The sequence below is a fragment of the Zingiber officinale genome, chromosome 2B (assembly GCF_018446385.1).
Source record: "Zingiber officinale cultivar Zhangliang chromosome 2B, Zo_v1.1, whole genome shotgun sequence".
In the NCBI taxonomy this organism is placed as follows: Eukaryota; Viridiplantae; Streptophyta; class Magnoliopsida; order Zingiberales; family Zingiberaceae; genus Zingiber; species Zingiber officinale.
The window spans coordinates 3,461,191-3,482,228 of record NC_055989.1 but is presented as its reverse complement, the minus strand read 5'-3'; the positions used below and the strand labels follow the sequence as shown (position 1 = coordinate 3,482,228).

Genomic DNA, 21,038 nt, shown 5'->3' with positions numbered 1-21,038 from the left:
GATGGCTACTAGGTGGTCACCAATTAGGTGCAACTACGGGTCCGACAGGCGCCTCCTTTCTTCTTGTTGCTTGGGTCTCTTCCACGTTTATGTACTCCATAGCCCTCCTGAGCATATTGTCAAAGTCGTTTGATGGCCTCCATATGAGTGAGCGAAAGAACTCTCCTTCGGTGAGCCCCTGGGCGAAGGCGTTCACCAATATTTCAGAGGAGACCAATGGAATATCCATGGACACCTGGTTGAAGCACTTGATGTAGGTTGTCAATGCCTCCTTGGGTCCTTGCTTTAATGCGAACAAGTTAACACTCGTCTTCTGGTAGCAGTGGCTGTTGGCGAAGTGATGTAAGAACGCCGCTCGAAAGTCTTTGAAGCTATGAATTGATCCGCTCAGTAATCTTTTGAACCATCGTTGCGCTGATTCGGAGAGGGTCGTGAGGAAGATCTGATACTTCACCCCGTCAGTATACTGATGAAGTATGATCGTGTCATCAAATTTGGTCAAATGGTCATCCGGATCAGTCGTTTCATTGTACTCCCCGATCGTCAACGATGTGTAATGCTCTAGTAGACGGTTATCCAAGATCCCTTGAGAGAACTGTTGATTGATCCGCTCGTGTGAATCATCCTTCCTTGGTGTTTTCCCTTTCCTCACGTTCTGAACGGGTGCATCGTCCGAAGAGGATCCTCGTTCCCAATATGCTCGGCCTAGCTCCTCTAATGGAGTGCAGAATAGCGCCCGATGGAAGGGGATCGACGCATTGGGCGTGTCTCCATACATGCTGGTCAGCTTCTTACTCTATTCCCAAACGGGTACATGATCCGCTCGGTCTCCATATCTGGCTTGATGACGCGCTGCTGAAGTCGCAGGCTCTTGTATCTAGCGCTCGGCCAGTGCCTGTTGCTGTTGCTCCACCAATTTAGCCGCTTGGACTTGTATGAGCACATCCAGCTCCTCCTTTGTCAAAGTCATCGTGGCGAGTCATCCAATGTCCTCCATTTTCACATTTCGGATGCAGGCGACGTTCCCACATACTGCGCCAATATGATCCTATCAGAAAGTTATGGAGATGGTTGGCTGGGGATATGGCTGCTGCGTTAACTGGATGTTGACCTCACTCTGCTCTACAAATACAAGAAATGTTAGTGCCGAGCCAGGGAAAGCGTTGGCCCTCCGACGCTCAAGTCAGTGACCGGAAAAGGGAAAAGATTGAGCAACAGTAGACACAGCCGTGAACAGTAAAGAATGCATACCTCCGCCGATATATGGACCCCCTTTATATAATACCTTGATGGGTGACGTACGTGCTTCTCGAGGCGTGGGCACGTTCTCCAAATGCGCGTGGGCACATTCTCCAATTTGTTAGGAAAGTGCATCTGACATCATACCTTAACAGGGTACGTATATCCCTGACAAGACAGTAGAAGTTTCCGTCGTACGATCCGCCCGTAGACCATGTCATGTGTCAGCAGCACTATCTCCCAACTGTATGTCCCTTTAGAGGCCAGCAAGAGGGGAGGGGTGAATTGCCCTGAAAAATAAAACACCCTTTCTCAGATTTTTAACTAGATAACAAAACTTGTAATAAAAAAGAACAGAGACTACTTAACAGCAGACACAAAAGAGTTACTTGGTTTACAATCAGGGGATTGCTAATCCAAGGAAAGTATAGCTCAATATCTGATGATCTCCTCTGGACGGAGTAGCCTCTTTACAGCATTGACAGCACAACAAAATAGAAGAGCACAGAGAAAATGGATTACAAGTTGAATTACATAGACTGTGCAGATCAGTGTTATATTTATAGCACTGTTCGGGGTGTCTTGAAGGGTCCGGGCGCCCTGGGGGAATAAAACTTTATCCCCCAACGTTCAGATTGAGTTTGACTCGATCTGGTCAAAATCTTCGATCCGGGCGCCCGGAATGGTTCCAAGCGCCTGAAGCCCTAAAGTCAACAGAAGTTGACTTTCTTCGTCCGGGACCGCTGCTCTGGTTCAGCTCGTCTCGTTCCGGGCCCTCCGGCTCCGCTAGCTTGTGTGATCTCGGCCATCCGGAATAGGGCTCACCTGAACCCAAGTTCCGACCTTCTCCTCGAGCAGCATTCCTTTCCGGTTTCTCGTCCCTCGAACGTCGCGTACGTTTTTCTCGTCCACCAGTGTACTCTTCCACGGTCACCTCATCCCTCGGACGCACCGAGCTCGTCAGCTCTCTGCCCGTGCCGTCCTTCTCACTAGCCACGTCTTCCGCTCGACTTCCTGTATTCCTAAGCTCCTGCACACTTAGACACAAGGGTTAGACAAAACAGGACCTAACTTAACTTGTTTCATCACATCAAAATACCTTGGGGTTCCACCAATCTCCCCCATTTTGATGTGAGCAACCCAAGTTAGGCTAGGGTAAACAAATGCAATAGAAATAATTCAGTTTGCAAATAAGTCCAAAAATAATTTCAGTTATACCACCTCCCCCTAGACTTAACATACTTCTCCCCCTTTGATCACATAAAAAATGGGGTTCTTTTTAACAAGTCTAATGTTAATTCTAACCTTAAAAAACTAAAGTTAGAAGATTTGAGAATTTTCCAAAAGTTTAAGTTTTGTAAAAAAAAAAATCATAAGTAAAATTTTTCTAAGGCAAATTGCAATAAAAAAAATTTTAAAAAAAATAAATTTCCAAGTTTTTGAAAACATAATTTTTAAATTTTAAACATAATTTTTAATTTAAGATAAAAAAATATAAGTTTCCAACATAATTCAAAATTTTCCTTGGAAGAAATTTTCATAAAAATTTTTAAAGTAAATTATTATTATTTTTTGTTTTATTTTTTTTTAATTTGCAACAAAAATATTTTCTAAGTTAAACAAAATTTTCAAAACAAATGTTTAAAAACTTTTAAGCATTATTTAATTTTAAATTTAATACTTTTTCCAGAAAGTTAATTAAATATTCGATTTCAATATTTTGGCTTCCAAGTAATGGCGAGGCACTAGGCCTTCTTGGTTATTAGAGCAACAATCACTTCCTTAGACAAAGCCTCATAAACAAACTATCTGTTTAACTTTTACGCTGAAAATGCTAAGTTTAATTTTAAATTCAAGTTAAACATGTTTTCGAAACTCAATACAGGTTCCTACCTACAGGGTTAATCAAGTATTTCCTAGGTACATAGGCTTTTGATATTTTTCTAATTTGATTTTGGTGAAACCTATAGTACTAGTTTAGTCCTCTATACTTTTTAAAAGCAGAAATATTTGAACAGGTAGACTTTTTCAAATTTTCTATTTCTTCTTTTAATTTTTCATTTTCAAGTTTCAATTTATCAAAATCCTCTATTAGACATGATTTTATCAAAATTCTTTTGGTTTCTAAAATTTCATTTTTTAATTTGGTATTTTTTATTTTCTAATTTATACATGGATTTTGCCATAACCTTAATACCAAAGTAAAGTTGATCAGGAGGTAAGAGACATACCTCACTTACCATATCAGACTTGAAGTCTGACTCTCCCCCTGCTTCGCTGGATTCATCTGAGGTCGCTCCCCCTTCATCGATCCTGGGTTCTGATATACTTTGCCCTTCATAGCTTGCCATCAGTGTTATCCCGAAATATTCTTGTATCTCAGACTCAGATGATGAAGTGTCGTCCCAAGTGGCTTTTAGGTTCTTGTGCTTCTTGGATATCTTGACTTTGTCCTTCTTGAGTTCTAGGCAATCTTCTTTTAAGTATCCTTCCTTTTGACACTGGTAGCAACGCATCCTTCTTCTATTTATTGGATTCTTTTTATTCTACACTTCTTTAAATTTATTAGATCTAAATTTTTTTAAAAAATTTCTTACCATATACGTTTCCTGATCCTCTTCTGAATCTGACTTGGGATCATCCTTTTTGGTTGCGTTTAGTGCGATCATCTGGCTTGATTCCTTTGTTGTCCCTGCACACCTGGTTTCATGTAATTCAAGAGTAGAGAACAATTCTTCTAAAGTATTTACCTCCAGGTCTTTTGAAATATAGTAAGCATCGACGATTGATGTTCATTCTGGAGTTCTGGGAAACGCATTAAGTGCGTAGCGTATGGTGTCCCGGTTCGTTACCGTTTCACCAAGGTTCTCGAGACCAATACTCAATTCCTTTACCTTCGCGTGTAGATTGGCTACCTTCTCACCTTTTTCCAGACGGATGTTCGTCAGTCTGTTCCGAATGATGTCTCTTCTTGCTAGCTTGGCTTCAGATGTTCCTTCGTGAAGCTCCAGGAACTTCTCCCAGAGTTCTTTGGCCGACGAGTAGATTCCGATGCGGTTGACTTCTTGAGGCGGCAACACGCTCAGCAGGTGATATTCCGCACGGTTGTTCACTACGGAATCATTCTGCTCCTTCTTTGTCCACTGGCTCTCTTCTTTTACTTCTCCATTCTGATCCGTCGGAGCTACAAACTCATACTTTATAATTAACCGAATTTCGAAATCAGTTTTCAGGAATAACTCCATACTACGCTTCCAGTGTGTGAAGTCCCCATCGAATTTTGGTGGAACAATGCTTGGTCCGGCCATCTAATTGCTTCGATCGACGGTTAGTCCTCCTGAAGCGCCTTGCTCTGATACCACTTGTAGGTCCCTTTGGAGGCCGGCAAGAGGGGAGGGGTGAATTGCCCTGAAAAATAAAACACCCTTTCTCGGATTTTTAACTAGAAAACAAAACTTGTAATAAAAAAGAACAGAGACTACTTAACAGCAGACACAAAAGAGTTACTTGGTTTGCAATCAAGCGATTGCTAATCCAAGGAAAGTATAGCTCAATGTCTGACGATCTCCTCTGGGCGGAGTAGCTTATTTATAGCGTTGACAGCACAACAGAATAGAAGAGCACAGAGAAAATGGATTACAAGTTGAATTACATATACTGTGCAGATCAGTGCTATATTTATAGCACTGTTCGAGGCGCCCTGAAAGATTCGGGAGCCCTGGGGGATAAAACTTTATCCCCCAACGTTCAGATCGAGTTTGACTCGATCTGGTCAAAATCTTCTGTCCGAGCGCCCGGAAGGGTTCCGGGCGCCCCGAGCTGTTCCGGGCGCCCGGAGCCCTAAAGTCAACAGAAGTTGACTTTCTTCATCCGGGACCACTGCTCCGGTTCAGCTCGTCTCGTTCCGGGTCTTTCCCTCCAGCACCACTAGCTTGGGTGATCTTAGGCATCCGGAATGGGCTCACCCGAACCCAAGTTCCGGCCTTCTCCTCGAGCAGCCTTCCTTCTGGGTTTCTCGTCCCTCGAACGTCGCGTACGTTCTTCTCGTCCACCGGTGTACTCTTCCATGGTGAGCTCTGTTGGTTGCTACTCGGAAAACCTAGAGGTTCCATTGTACAAAATTTTGTACAAAGGTCTGAACCTTTTCCTAGCTACCATGTGTTCTTTTAAATTAAATTTTGGATCGCCTGCGGAACTTAACACGTTTGATCCAAAACTTAATCTATTTGTTCTTTTAGGTTTTGACTTGGATCTCCTGCGGAACTTAACACGTTCGACCCAAGTCACCTTAAGTTATTAATTCCATTAAATATTAATTTCCATAATTGGTTCCCAGTACTGACGTGGCGAGGCACATGACCTTCTTGGATATGGGAGCAACCACCACCGACTAGACAAAACCTTTTATAGAAAGCTAATATTTAATTTCCTAAAATAACTTTAGGTTAACCGAAAAGAACAATCAAATCACAAGGAAAAGAAAAACAAAAGAACACTATATCGAAAACAAATTCGAAACTCTAGAATCATATGCCTCTTGTATTTAGTATTATTTCCAAAAATAACTAGTATGATGCGGAAAGAAAAATTACTAGTTATACCTTTTAGAAAAACCTCTTGATCTTCTATCGTATTCCTCTTCTAACCTCGGACGTTGTGTGGGCAACGATCTTCCGAGATGAGAAACCACCAAGCACCTTCTTCTTCTCCTAGCTAGGTTCGGCAAACACAAAGAAGCTTCACCAAAGGACGAAGAACAAAACACCAACCAAGCTCCAAGGGATACAAGTTTTCTCTCCTTCTTCTTCTTCTTCTCCAAGTAGTATCCGACCACCACAAGAGCTCCAAGCCAATAGAGAAGGTTCGGCCACCACCAAGAGGAAGAGAGGAAGAGAGGTTGGCCGGCCACAACACCAAGGAAAAGAGGGAGAAAATAGAATAGATTCGTTAGCCTTGAAGCCTCCTCTACCCCCTCTTTTATAATCCTTGATCTTGGCAAATAAGGAAATTTTAATAAAAACTTCCTTAATTCTTTTGCCATTGAAAAGGAAAATTTATTTAATTAAAAATAATTTTCTTTCTCAATTTTATAATGGCCGGCCACAAAAAAAATCCAAGCAAATAAAATTTTAAACACCAATTAAAACTTCCTTATTTGCTTCCGGAAATTTATAAAAATTTCTCAATAATTTTTATCCCTTCATGATTGGTTTATAAAAAGGAAATTTAATATATTAAAATCTTTCTTTTAAACATGTGGATAAAAAGAAAGTTATCTCTAAAAATTAAAATCTCTTTTAATCTACAAATAAGGAAAGATATCAAATCTTTTCTTAATCTCTTGTAGAAACTTATAAAAGAGAATATTTAATTTTTAAACTTTCTTTTAAATCATGAACATGTTTAAAAAGGAAAGTTTTCTTAAAATTTAAAATCCTCCTTTAATCAACAAATAAGGAAAGATTTCAAATTTTAAATTCTCTTTTAAACATGTAGATGATTTACAAATAAGGAAAGTTTTTACCAAAAATTAAAACCATCCTTTTAAACTACAAATAAGGAAAGAGATTAATCTCTTCTCTTAATCTTTTGTAGAAAGCTATAAAAGGAAATTTTTAATTTTTAAACTCTCTTTTAAAAACATGATATCCACATAAGAAATAATTTTAATAAAAATCCTTTTTAATATTCTAGTGGCCGGCCACCTAAGCTTGGGACCCAAGCTTTGGCCGGCCACCAACTTGACTCATCCACTTGGTCTTGGCCGGCCCTAGCTTGGGTTCCAAGCCAGCTTGGCCGGCCCCATTGGATGGGTAAGAAGGTGGGTATGCGGTGGGTATAAATTTCTATATACTAGAGGCTACGATAGGGACCGAGAGGAGGAATTGGTTTTAGTCTCCCGATGAAATTAAGCATCCCGTGTTCGCCCCGAACACACAACTTAATTTCATCAATAATAATTCATTCCACTAAAGAACTATTATTGAACTACCGCACCAATCCCAAATTACATTTTGGGCTCCTTCTTATTATGAGTGTGTTAGTCTCCCTGTGTTTAAGATAATAAATGTCTACTAATTAAGTAAGTTACTGACAACTCACTTAATTAATATCTAGCTCCAAGAGTAGTACCACTCAACTTCATCGTCATGTCGAACTAAGTCCACCTGCAGGGTTTAACATGACAATCCTTATAAGCTCCTCTTGGGGACATTCTCAACCTAGATCACTAGGACACAGTTTCCTTCTATAATCAACAACACACACTATAAGTGATATCATTTCCCAACTTATCGGGCTTATTGATTCATCAAACTAAATCTCACCCATTGATAAATTAAAGAAATAAATATCAAATATATGTGCTTGTTATTATATTAGGATTAAGAGCACACACTTCCATAATAACTGAGGTCTTTGTTCCTTCATTAAGTCAGTATAAAAGGAACGACCTCAAATGGTCCTACTCAATACACTCTTAGTGTACTAGTGTAATTATATAGTTAAGATAAACTAACACCTAATTACACTACGACCTTCCAATGGTTTGTTCCTTTCCATCATGGTCGTGAGCTACTGTTTATAATTTATAAGGTACTGATAGCATGATCTTCTGTGTGTGACACCACACACCATGTTATCTACAATATAAATTAATTGAACAATTACATTTATCATAAATGTAGACATTTGACCAATGTGATTCTTATTTCTAGATAAATGTTTATATCAAAAGCTAGGCTTTTAGTATACACTCTAACAACCTCGTCCCTCGGACACACCGAGCTCGTCAGCTCTCTCCCCGTGTCGTCCTTCTCGCTAACCGCGTCTTCCGCTCGACTTCCTGTGTTCCTAAGCTCCTGCACACTTAGACACAAGGGTTAGACAAAACAGGACCTAACTTAACTTGTTTGATCACATCAAAACACCTTGGGGTTCCAACACCAACATTGAGAGATATGACAATGATCCCACAGTTCGACCAAGCGAGGTAGCCGCTCGGCGAGGACTCCTCCACTCGGTCGTCCTTGGCTATTCTTCCTTGTGGTGACTGGGTATAGTAGCTTGTCTCCTTCCGCTCGAACAAGCGCTTTGGTGACCTTAGCATTCTGCCGATCTACACTGAGCGTCTAGCGATCTTGCCTATTGTTCTGAGCTGGATGGGGGTCGGCTCGAACAAACCTCTTGCCGATCGGACATTGTCCGCACCGATCAGCCATCATAGTCGACCTCCACTTGGCCATCATAAGTAAGCCCTTTGACATCTTAGCGTTGACCATCTTGACTTTGATCTCCATATCGGCTGCTATCTCTGTCATTTAACCCGCACTTAGTGGGCTCCTTTATCACCGTATCAATGTTCAAATCAAAGAATTCAATAACTTTCACTATGTTAATCGTTTTGTTGACGTTGATCATCCAATAAAATAAACTAACAAAATACTCTTAAGATTTAAGATTTAAGATTTAAGATTTAAGATTTAATGTTATTATTATTATTATTATATATAACAGGAAGATTAAAAAAATTTATTAACTTAAATTCATTATAACCCTAACTCCTAAATTTTAAAATCTTAAATCCTAAATATATATAATATATTTCATAATTATATTAAAATTTTAATTTGGAATACTATAAATCAAAGGAAGTATGAACAACTCTTAAATCCTAAAATTTTAAATCATAAATATATATAATATACTTCAAAATAAAAAATAAAAAATAAAAAATAATAAATAATAAATAAGTACATGCGCTTGAATTCATTTTAAACGCCTAAATCATGTCACCAATAAATATCTAGATCAATTTCAGATGTCCTAAGTATCATCCGGATTGTTCCGCGCGTATAAATTCGCAACATATCAAAATATATCTGATATTTTTTTTTATTTTTTTAAGCTCCATTGCATCAATAAAATTTTGTAAAAAAAAAAATTTAGGTATGTACGGGGTGCATGGGATTAGGGCTGCAAACGAATCGAGCCGGCTCGCGAGCTTTTCGAGCCGGTTCGAAAAATATTCGATTCGTATTCGAATTTATCGAATTCGAGCCGAACTCGAACATGTTCGAACATTTTTTCGAGCCGAACTCGAGCCCAAATTATATTGTTCGAGCCGCTCGCGAGCCGCTCACGAGCCTTAATATTTATTAATATAAATTAAATATATATAAAATAAATAAATTTCGAGTCTTTCGAACCTATTTTGGAGTAATAATTCGAATAGTTCGCGAACATGTTCGAATATTTCGAGCCAAATTCGAACCCGAACCCTAATTCGAACCGAACTCGAACCAAACATTTTAAATTTTTCGAGCTTCGAATCGAGCTCGAACTCGAATATACCTATTTCGAGCCGAATTCGAGCCTTAAATTTTTCAGCATATTCGGCTCGATTCGATTCGTTTACACCCCTACATGGGATACAGGAGAGTGAAGAGAGAATTAAAAAAAAAAATGATTTTGAATTGATAAAATCTATACGATCCGACCGATTTAATGACCCCAAATTAATTTCAATTCCAAAACTATGGGACAAAGTAAACGTTGTGATTTTCGTAGAAAAATGAAAGATATACAGACCCCGGCACAACTTTTTCAGCGAACCAAAGTTTGGGCGCAAGATCTACCGCCGCCGTTAGGTCGAGCAGTTTGTTTACAGAGCAAAATCAGCAATGTTTCGACGTCTCTCCGCCGCCGTCCACCGTCAACTTCAGGTGACTGCCACTCTCGGCCATCGTCGAACCGCCGCCGCCGCCGCCTCTCGTTCACACTTTCTGGGGTTTGTCAGACCCTACTCTGTCTCCTCCGTCGCCGCCGACGATCCCTCATCCCTAATCGCCTCCTCCCTCACGAGATCGTGCAGGATCTCCGACCATGCCGCCCTCTCCATCTCCAAGAAAGTCCAGCCCGACGCCCTCGACAAAGCGCTCTCGGTGCTCGCCGTCCTCAAGGACTACGGCTTCGAAGAAGCTCATCTCGTCCGCCTCGTCAACAGCTTTCCTCGTTCCCTCTTGATGGACGTCGAGAAGACCTTGAAGCCCAAGCTGGAGTTCTATTGCGGGATCAGCCTCGTCGGAACCGCCCTCCCGGAGGTCCTGTCAGCGAGACCCCGGCTGCTGACGGGCAGCTTGGAGAAGCGATTGATCCCCAACGTTGAGTTCCTCAAATCGATTTTGAAAACGAATGAGAACCTCGTGGATGCCCTAAAACACTCGCCTTGGTTGTTCGCCTTCGACACCAGAACTGCCGTCCTTCCCAAGGTCGATGCTCTGCGCGCATATGGCGTGCCCGATGATGTAATCTTAGTGCTTTTGACCCGTTGCGGCTACGCTTTGGTGGCAGATACAGATCGATTCAATGATGCCTTTGACGCGGTAAAGAAGATGGGTATCTGTTCGAAGAAACTCACATTCGCCCATGCCCTCGGGGTGCTCGCTATATTCCCCAAGAAGAAGTGGTTGGAGAAAATGAAGAACTTGAGGGAATTGGGGTGGTCGCAGAATCATATCTTGGAGGCATTTGCAAAATTTCCTTACATTGTGCGGGCATCGACTGAGAAGACAAGGAAGACTGCCAAGTTTGTGGAAGAGAAGCTGGGATGGACACCGGAGCACACAGTGAAGAATCCGTCTGTCCTGGCGTTGAGCCTGGAGAAGAGGTTGATGCCCAGGTATGCCGTCCTGAGCATTCTAGTGCACATGGGATTGATCAAGCCTTGCTTCATAGGGAGTCATTTCAAGATTTCGGACAAGAACTTCCTGGTGCGATTTGTGACCAAGTATCAAGAGAAAGCTCCAGAGATAGTTGAAGCTTATCAAAAACTGAAATCAGATATATGACTAGACAAATCTGCTAACGAGCAAACTCTTATGTAAGACAAGGTTTTCCTCTTACACCATCCATTGAGATGATCTGAATTGTTCAGTTGTTGCCTTCATCTTCGCTAGTTTTTGTTGCGTTAACTTAAACTCAGTTTAGGGCATGTAGCTTGTTGCTTAGAGTATGATTGAGATGAATACTCATATTAAGCTTTTGAAAGTTGATTTTTGATTGATCTAGTTGGCCCTATAAGACTCAAATTATGTTGTTGATTTTCCTTTTCTGGGAGTGATATTAGTTAATAGTGTCTTTACTAATTTTAATTGTTTTATCCTTTATTGATTCTGAGAGTGTGACTATGTGGGATGGAATGAAGAAAATCATTTCACTGAAAGATCTGATCAGTGATCTTAGTGTTCCTTGGGCACTCACTCATCCACTGTTTCTAGGATAGTGGAGTGAAAACGAACTTAACCAAGGAACAATGCTTTACTTTAAGGCTATGTTTGGTTGGACGTAATGTAATTAAGCTTGTAATGTAATCAAATTTATAATGTAATGTAATGTAATTTTGATTACATTACTACGTTTGGTAATGAAATGTATGTAATCTTTGATTACAAACGTGATTACATTCTTTTGTTTGGTGTCTATTATTTTTATAAAGAATGTAATTCGTATTATTATAAAATGACAAAAATATCCTACGACTTCTACCGGCGGGCATTACATCTTTGTCGGAGCTTGCGGTGGCCACAGTCGCCGATCGCCGGCCATCGTCGGGCGTCGCCGTCGGTCCTCGCCGATCGCCGGCCGTCGCCGGTCGCCGTCGATCGTCGTCCGCCGACCGTCGATCGTCGTCCGCCGGCCGCCGATCGTCAACCGCCGGGTGGCAGTGGTGGGTGGTGGCAGTGGCGGCGAGCGAAGATGGGCGGCGACAGACTAGGAATAAATTTGACATTCAAATTTTTATTAAAATGTGACCTCGTAATGTAATCGGATTACAATGTGTTTGTTTTGTAATCCAGATTATAAAACTTCATTATATTTTGTAATTCAGATTACATTATATTATAAGTTAAAAATGAAACCAAACAAAATAATCAACCTTGTAATGTAATCTGGATTACATTACAAGGTAGATTACATCCTACCAAACGTAGCCTAAGGACTAAGTACATTTTCTTAAGGTTCTATTATGGTTGTGATATTTATTAATCCCATGGCGGATAGGAGAAAAAGATGATAATTATGCTTGAAACGCATGTGAGCTGCATGAAGCTACAACCTTAAACAAATAGATTTTGATAGTATTTCAAATGCGAGCCAATTTGCATAGACTGAATTTGCGACCTTAGCAATAAAATGCTATCGACAACATGTTCAGTCGTTAGGCATAGTGACTTAGTGTGTCTCATGCTATCAAACCTTAGCAATAAAAGGTTTGGGGGGAATAATTCATTAAAATATCTCTAATATTTCGAGTCTTGATTATGTTCCTAAAGTTTTTGCGGAGCCATTTATGTCCCTCATGTTTTACAAAGTATCTCAAATTTATCACCACTGCCAATTCTTCTGTTTTCTCTAATAGAATCTTTCACGTGAGATACGCATGATCATTTTCAGTGCCCAACTTGCTCGCTCGCTCACGTCAGGGTCAAGGAGGGAGGCGAAGGCAGAGTTCTTGCGGCCGGCAACGAGCTCGAGGAGGAGCGGCCGAAGCTGAAAACATTGACCTTGACAGAGAGGGCGTCGTTCGTGACAAACTCAGGGGCCATGTAGCAGTTGGTGCCGGCGACACGGGTGTGGACGTGGGTATGGTCCTCTGGGAACTGACGTGCCATGCTGAAGTAGATGATCTTGGGCGTCCACCGTGTTGAATTATAAAGTGATGTTCTTAGAAGACTAAGTTAATCTAGTTTATTGTGTGTTAAATGGTTTATTTTATAATTTGGAAATCTAATCATTGATAGTTTTGTCCGAGTCTTTAGGCATTTAGAACGTGTCGTGTGTGATCCTATTTTATAGGATCACCCCCTAGGGTTATCACCCCCTAGGATTTTCCCTTTGCCTAACCGTAGCTAGGACTTTTGCCTAAGTACATTTAGGACTTTCTTGCAAACTCATTCAAATATGTTAGCCACAAATAACCTTGACTTTGAACCCTTTGCCATTTATCAAAACTCAGGTTCGATCTTCAGATGCTTCCTGCACCAACAATCTCCGCCTGTTTTATTATGGCAATAAAATTCACAGTTAAGTAACATATGAAAGTAGCATACCTCATCTCCTGCTAGAGCAGCTGGCTGCGGCCCACCTCTCTTGGCTAGGATCCCCTGAGCAGTAATGTCTATATGCACTAAGGCTAACTAACGCTGACCAAACTCATCATAAGGACTAAGGGAGGTAACCCTCCCTTGGGTCATGTCTATCTCTAAGGTCGAAAACATGTATGTTAATACATGACAATAGGACATATGGACCTCTAGTCTAGTGACAAGACCGGATGCACGTATGATGTTATGAAACATATGTAATGCTATATCTATATCTAAACGTTGATTGAGGGCATACAAAAAGGAGTGAGAAGGTCGCATTGTCGAAACGTTCCGAGACGCGATCAGCAAAATGTAGGTAGTCAGGACCCAATACATGATATAGTCCTAGACCTTAAGAGAGAGTGACTTGAAGTCAGTCACTACATGTGGTCTCTACTCCCCAAAAAGATGCATATGGATAATATCTAAGGTAATATGGGAGTATGACTCACCAAATGGTAGGTCCTTACTAGGGCAACATAAGAATGAACATGTGGATGACCTAAGTCCAAGACTAGTGCATAAGAGGGTGGGAGAAAACTGAAAATCCTTTCCACCAACTCTGGTGGAGTAAGTCGGATCATCAACTCTATCTGGTTGTTGTAAAACTGAGCACACAAGTCGTGGTTAACTACATGGCTGTAGTAAACCAACTTATCTAGCTGGTAATGCTCAATCATCTGGGTAATAGGAGAACAATATTTAGCAAAAAAGGTTCTGCTTAAATATCTACACTTTAATGGGGAAAAGGTATACCTAATGAACTCTAGCTTATGCCGCTCAATAGGAAACCTAGCATCGGTGGAAGGGGTACTACTGGAAGAAGGGTCTATGATCCATTTCTTCCTATTTTTATACATGTATATATATAAAAATAAATGCACAGAAAATACATACAGACAAATATAATGTAATGTGGTATACCTAGGAAGCATCTGGAGGTGTTAGTAAGGTTGAAGGGGAGAAAATCGGGCTTAGACGGCGCCTCGGTGTGACTTGATTCGGGAAAGAACGCGGACAGAAGAGCTTCTGTTCGCTGGAAAAATCAGTGTTGAGAGCACCCTCAACCGCATTGAGGGTTCCCTCAATGCGTTATGGGGGTGCCTCCTATCGGTGGGAGGCGCCCTCCATACCGTTGGCGGGAAAATTCCCGCCGCTCCTGAGGGCGCCTCCTTTCATTTGGAGGCGCCTTCGGGAGGCGCCCTATATTTTTTTATTTTTTAAAAATTATTTATTTATTTATTTAAGTTTAGTTTTAGGTTTTAAATTAGAGTTTGCGTTAGTTTTAACTAGGATTAGTTGAGTTAAGTTTAAGTTTGTGTTGATTTGATTAAGTTAAATTAATTTGGAATTACACTAGTTAAAGATTGAATAGTTTTATTAATTTGGGTTAATTAAGAATTTAATTAATTATTTATTATATTAATTTAGTAATTTAATAGATTAATTCATTAATTAAATACTTAATTGATTAGTTTTATAAATTGATTAGATTAATTGAATTGATTTGATATTAATTAATTTGATTAGATTGATGAATTGATTAGATTAAGTCTAAATTTTACCTAGGTTCATCTCACCATTTTCTAAGTTATCAATCAGGGAACCTTATAAGTTTTTGTGAGATGGTTAATTTCATCTTTGATTTAGGTTATCATCTAAGGATTAATTTACATTTGAGTTAGACTCAGGTTTTTTAATTAGTCAATTGAATATTCATTTCAAAGATTGGCTTCCAGGCTGTGGCGAGGCACTAGGCCTTCTTGGATATGGGATCATCCACCACTTCTAGACAAAGCCTTTCAAAGAAATTGGATATTTAATTTTTTTTCTTTTTGAAACTCCTAGGTCTAACTAGTCAAGTGTAAATTACGTCTAGGTCCTTATCTAACCTAATCTAAGAATGTATAATAAGAGCAAGAAAACAAATATCAAACAATTCTATTTATAAAAATAATTTTTCTATTGTCTCCCCCTGGATCATAGCCTCGATAGTGTCTATCAAGATAGTGGACTTAATCCTTGGGGACCCAATGTTGTCCAAGTCCAACATGATTAATCAAGTTTGACTTGGGGACTCATGCCTGGACTACTTTTCTATTTGTTCTATTTATAATTGATAAATGAGACTTGTATTTTTGTTTAGCCTTAAATCCAAGTCCGGATTGGTTGTAGACGGCTCTCTGTTTTCCAAGAATCAAATTAAGATACTTGGAACCCAAAGTGAATTGTTCCAATGTGTCTTTGAGTTCTTTAACTTGAGTTTTCAAATTGAAATTTTCTTCCTCAAGTTGTTGGACTTGAATTGAACTTCCAATTTGAACTGACTCAGTCAAAAGACTCAATTTAGTCTCCTCCTTAAGGATTGTTACCTCCTTTTGGAGTGACTTGACTCGGAAGTTGGATTTGGCTAATTTATGCATAAGGTAATTAACTAAATTATGCAGTTTACTTAATTGAGAAATACTTACAGTGGGTTTAGGCCCTTCGGAAATCGAGTTCTTCATCGGAGTCTTATGAAGAAGACTCATCCCATGTTGCTTGTAATGCTTTCTTCTTCCTTTTGATTCGGATAGTTGTCTTTGATGTGTCCCTTTTGGTTGCAGACGTAGTAGGTAACTTTGAACTTTACTTTAGAACTGGCTTGTACTGTCTTGAACTGAATAGCCTGCTTGATGTCCTTCTTCATGAATCCTTTCTTCTTTTTGTAGAGTTTGCGTACTAGGTTGACGATCTCAGCTGTGATCTCGTCATCGTCATCGTCATCTTCTGAGTCTGATTCGTCTTTGGACTCAGGTTCAGTTCTACGCTTTGCTTTTGGTTCTCGAGTTCTGCTTGTACCTGCAATCAAAGCAATGCCTTTCTCGGCTGGACGTGCATTAGTCTGTTCGTGCAATTCAAATTCGAAAAATAACTCGTCTAGTCTAATTAAAGAAAGGTCCTTGGATACTTTGTTAGCGTTTATCATGGATGCCCACAAAGTATTCCTCGGAAAGGCATTGAATGTGTACCTTATTACGTCTCAATTCTCTATCTTTTGTCTGATCTCGTGGAGTCTGTTCAGTAGATCTTTTATCCGCGTATGAAGTTAGCTAGCTGTCTCACCTTCCTACATTTTTATGTTATATAACTTATTTAAAATTAGATCGCGCTTACTTACTTTCATATCGATGGTGCCTTTGTGCAGCTCGATCAACTTCTCCATAGTTCTTTCGCGCTTGAGAATGGACCAACTCGGTTCAGCTCTTCCTTTGTTAGACCACATTGAAGAGTACATGCTGCTTTGACGTTGGCCTCGACCTTCTCTATTATACTTGCGTCCCAATTCTTACATGATACTAGTTTTCCCGTGCCATCGAGTGGGATTTAGATGACGGTTCTGATGATCATCCACATCTCAAACTGGGTTTGGAGGTAGGACTTCATTTGGCCCTTCCAGTAGCTGAAGTCCTCGCCGGAGAAGAGAGGCGGGCGGGCTGTGATGTAGCCTTCTTGGTGGGCCATTGTAGAAGTAAAATCTCGCACAAACAAAAACAAGAAACTTTGTTCCAAGACTTGGTCTTGGATTAGTAGTGCGGGATTAAAACTAACTGTGCGAACTCGAGTGGTGTTGCACCAGCTTCAAAGAAAAATTTTAATTGCGATAAAAATAGATCGGAAGGCGGCAATTTTACCGATTCCGATCAACTTCGAAAAACTAAAAATTACCACGAAAAATTGCTTGAATAGTGGTTTCACCAATTCGAAGCGACCCATTCTGATACCAATTGTATGATCGAAAGTGCTAGAGGGGGGTCAATAGTGCTCGTGGCTTTCACGTCATTTTAAAACAATCGATCGGAGTAAACGTTACGCAGTGGAATAAAAAGAAACACCACATGAGCACACCAAGGAATTACTTGGTTCGGAGCCTGTGGCGACTCCTACTCCAAGGCCCACGCCCGTTGAACGTTTACTTTGGGCAATCACTATCAATTCGAAAGTTACAATTTGAAGTACAATATAAATGAAAAACTTATACTGACAAACAATGAATTAGTAAACTTGAAGCTTCTGGTCGTCGGAGTCGAGTTGTAGCTTTATCAGATAGTTCTCTGAGCAGCACACGGAAGACGGATTGCAATTTCGAATTGTTCTTTGTTGCTGCTCAAGACAGGCTTATATAGCCCATTGAGGGCGCCCTCAATAGCATGGAGGGTGCCTCCAACCTCACCGAATCTGCAGCGTGGATAAGCTCCACTTCACCCGCAGCCTATCCGCCCGAGGGTGCCTCCAAGTCCATGGAGGGAGCCTTCCATCCAGCGTCCAGGGCGTCCTTAAGCTCCATGGAGGGCGCCCTCGACCTGCTTCCTGCACTGCTTCAGCCAAGGCACCCGAGGCGCCACCAATCTCCATGGAGGGCGCCTCAGACACTATTCATCCAGGCTTGTAGTACTTTTTCATTCCCTGCAAGATATCTTAGAACAAAATACAAACTATATCCTACAAAATAGAGTTAGAACAAATATAGCAAGATTAATATAACAATTTGACAACCATAGGACTGTCCGGTTCTGATTAGGATTTCCAGTCAGAAACCCTATGTCTAATCGACGCCTACTGTTCCCTCACCGAGGAACGCATCCTCACCTACTCCACTTAGGAGAGTTTACCTGTTGCCAGACCAGTCCTCCAGACTGACTGGACTTTTGCTCAGCGCCCTAAGCTCCAGGACTTTCTACTGGACGTTCGCTCCACAACCCGTCCAGTCTTCCACCCGGTTCGTGACACTAAGACTTTCCACCCAGAGTCCCCGACTCTAGGATTTTTGCCCGAAGCCCTCGACCTGCCAAGACTTTTCGCCTAGAGTTACCACCCCCTATGACCTAGGGTTACCATCGCCTAGGGTTTTCCCTTTGCCTAACCGCAGCTAGGACTTTTGCCTAAGTACACTTAGGACTTTCCTACAAACTCATTTAAGCATGTTAGACCACAAATAACCTTAACTTTGAACCCTTTGTCATTTATCAAAACTCAGGTTCGATCGTCAGATGCTTCCTGCACCAACAGTTAGTGCTAACCGCACCAACAGATACATCCCTGCTTTGGTCACTACTCGAGTTGTTAACTTTACTTTATAGCTTTAGGAAGCCACTCGGCCTTATTCATCGCCGACTTAGTTTTAGAGTCGTCGCTCGGCTATTATTATCATAGACTTGAGTTTATAACCGTCATTCGACTGTTGATGTATAGACTTGGGTTTGTAATCGCCGTTCGGCTATTGAAGGCGCAGATTTATAGTCGCCGCTCGACTGTTGAATAAGACTAGGGTTAATAGTCACTGCTCGACTATTGACGAAGATATGGGTTTATAGTCGCCGCTCAACTGTTATCAAAGACAAGCGTTTATAGTCGCCACTCGAGTGTTGAAGAAGACAAGGGTTTATAGTCACCGCTCGACTGTTGACGAAGACTAGGATTTATAGTCGTCACTCGACTGTTGATGAAGACAAGGGTTCATAATCGCTGCCGCTCAACTGTTAACGAAGATAAAGGTTTATAGTTGTCGCTCGACTTTTAACTTGGCCGAGCGGCACAAGAGTCTGACACACTTGAGATTTTTATTCATTGTCGTCTTCCTGCATCCACAAGACATATATTCATACAAGTACATTAGGAGTTAACCATGTACCTCTCACCCGACCCTATAGGGCTAGAGATGGTTTGCACTCCGGGGTAGATCAAACTTTCTTCCATCTTCGTCTTGTAAATAGTACACTCCCAAGCGGAGCTTCTGAATGGTTTTAAAAGGTCCTGCCCATGGAGCCTCCAATTTGGTGACGTCACCGACCGGCTTCACTCTTTTCACACCTGATCACTGACCTAGAATGACCTTGGATCACCCTCCGATTATAGTTTCACTTCATGCGTTGTCTGTACGCCATCAGCCGGACGACGACCTTATCCCACGCTTCTTCCACCAGGTCAAGCTCCATGAGCCTCTGCTCAGCGTTTCCATCATCGTAGAGCTGCAGCCGATCAAATTCTACTCCAACTTCCACTGGAACCACCGCCTCACCGCCATACACCAAATGGAATGGTGTGATGTAAGTCGCCTCTCTTGGTGTGGTGCGTTGGGCCCACAACACGCTCAAGAGCTCATCGACCTAGCTGCCTCCAGCATGGTCGAGCTGAGCCCGTAAACCCCTAAGGATTTCTCGGTTGGTGACTTCCACCTAGCCGTTGCTTTGAGGGTAGGCTACTGAGGTGAAAAACTGAGCAATGTCGTAGCCCTCGCACTACTCCTTGAGTCTTCGTCCGGCGAACTACCTCCCATTATTCGAGATGAGCCAGTGAGGGATGTTGAACCGATATAGGATATTCTGCCATATGAACTTAATGACCATATGTTCGATTATCTTAGCTAGCGGCTAGACCTCCACCCACTTTGAGAAGTAGTCTACTGCGACAAGTAGAAATCTGTGCTGACCGATCTCCATTGGGAATGGTCCAATGATATCCATACCTCATTGGTCGAACGGACAAGACACCGTGGATGCCTTCATCTACTGCAAGGTGGTCCAAAAGTATCCTGCCAGCAGGATCTTTCGTCCAGCGATCTGCCGTCCGGGTGACTTCCGTAAGAGCCTTGATGAACCTCCCTCAAGATATATTCGATGTCCTCTAACCCGAAGCACTTGAGCAACGATCTTGAGAAAGCTCTTTTATATACCTGGTTGTCGATTAGAGTGAACTGCTCGTCCCTCTTTTTCAACAAGCGAGCTTCTTCCTGATCGGCTAGAGTGCTACCCGATTGGAGAAACTCTATCAATGGGGTCCTCTAGTCACTCGAAAAGGTTATTTCTTCCATCCTATCAATGTGTGCCGCCGGTGAGAACTACTTAATCGATTGACTTATTATGACCAGCGATAATGAACTGGATAACTTAGCGAGCTTGTCTGCGGCCTGGTTGTCTAATCAAGAGATCTTTTGTATAACAACTTCTTGGAAGTTTGCCTTCAACTTCTCGAAAGCTTCTACATGTAGCCTGAGTTAGGAGCTACTTATTTCGAATGCCCCCAATAGCTACTGAGCAGCCAGTTGAGAATCCGAGTGGATGAAGAGTTTTGCAGCTCCGACATGCCGAGCCACCTCAAGCCGACTATCGGGGCCTCGTACTCGACTTCATTATTCATAGCCCAATATTTTAGTCGTACGAACAATTGCATCCTGTCCTCCCATGGTGAAATCAAAAGAATGTCAATCCCACTGCCTTGCCGAGTGGACGATCTGTCTACATATATTTTTCAAGTAGCGTTCAGCTCGGCTTTCTGGACCTCAGTGACAAAATCAACTAAGGTCTGGGCCTTGATCGTCGTCCGAGGCTGATATTGTATATCGAACTCGCTCAGCTTGGTTGTCCATTTGATCAGTCATCTTGATGCCTCTGGGTTAAGAAGGACTCTCCCCAAGGCACTATTGGTTATCACGACGATCGGATGTGATAGGAAGTACGGACGGAACCTCCGAGCGGCGAGTACTAGTGTGTATGCTAATTTTTCAAGACTGGTGTAGCAGGACTCTATATCTTTTAATATATGACTAAGAAAATATACATGTTGATGCTCGGAGCCATTCTGACACACTAAAGCCGAGCTGACCTCATACTCTAT

General features: G+C 41.4%; 1 protein-coding gene across 1 annotated transcript; it reads left to right on the top strand.

The window, feature by feature from the left end:
* The first annotated feature begins 9,920 nt into the window (after positions 1-9,920).
* On the top strand, positions 9,921-11,087 carry LOC122048093 (transcription termination factor MTERF2, chloroplastic-like). Its single transcript, XM_042609698.1, has one exon. It carries the CDS (start codon positions 9,921-9,923, stop codon positions 11,085-11,087), a length of 1,167 nt encoding a protein of 388 aa, XP_042465632.1.
* Positions 11,088-21,038: the final 9,951 nt, after the last annotated feature.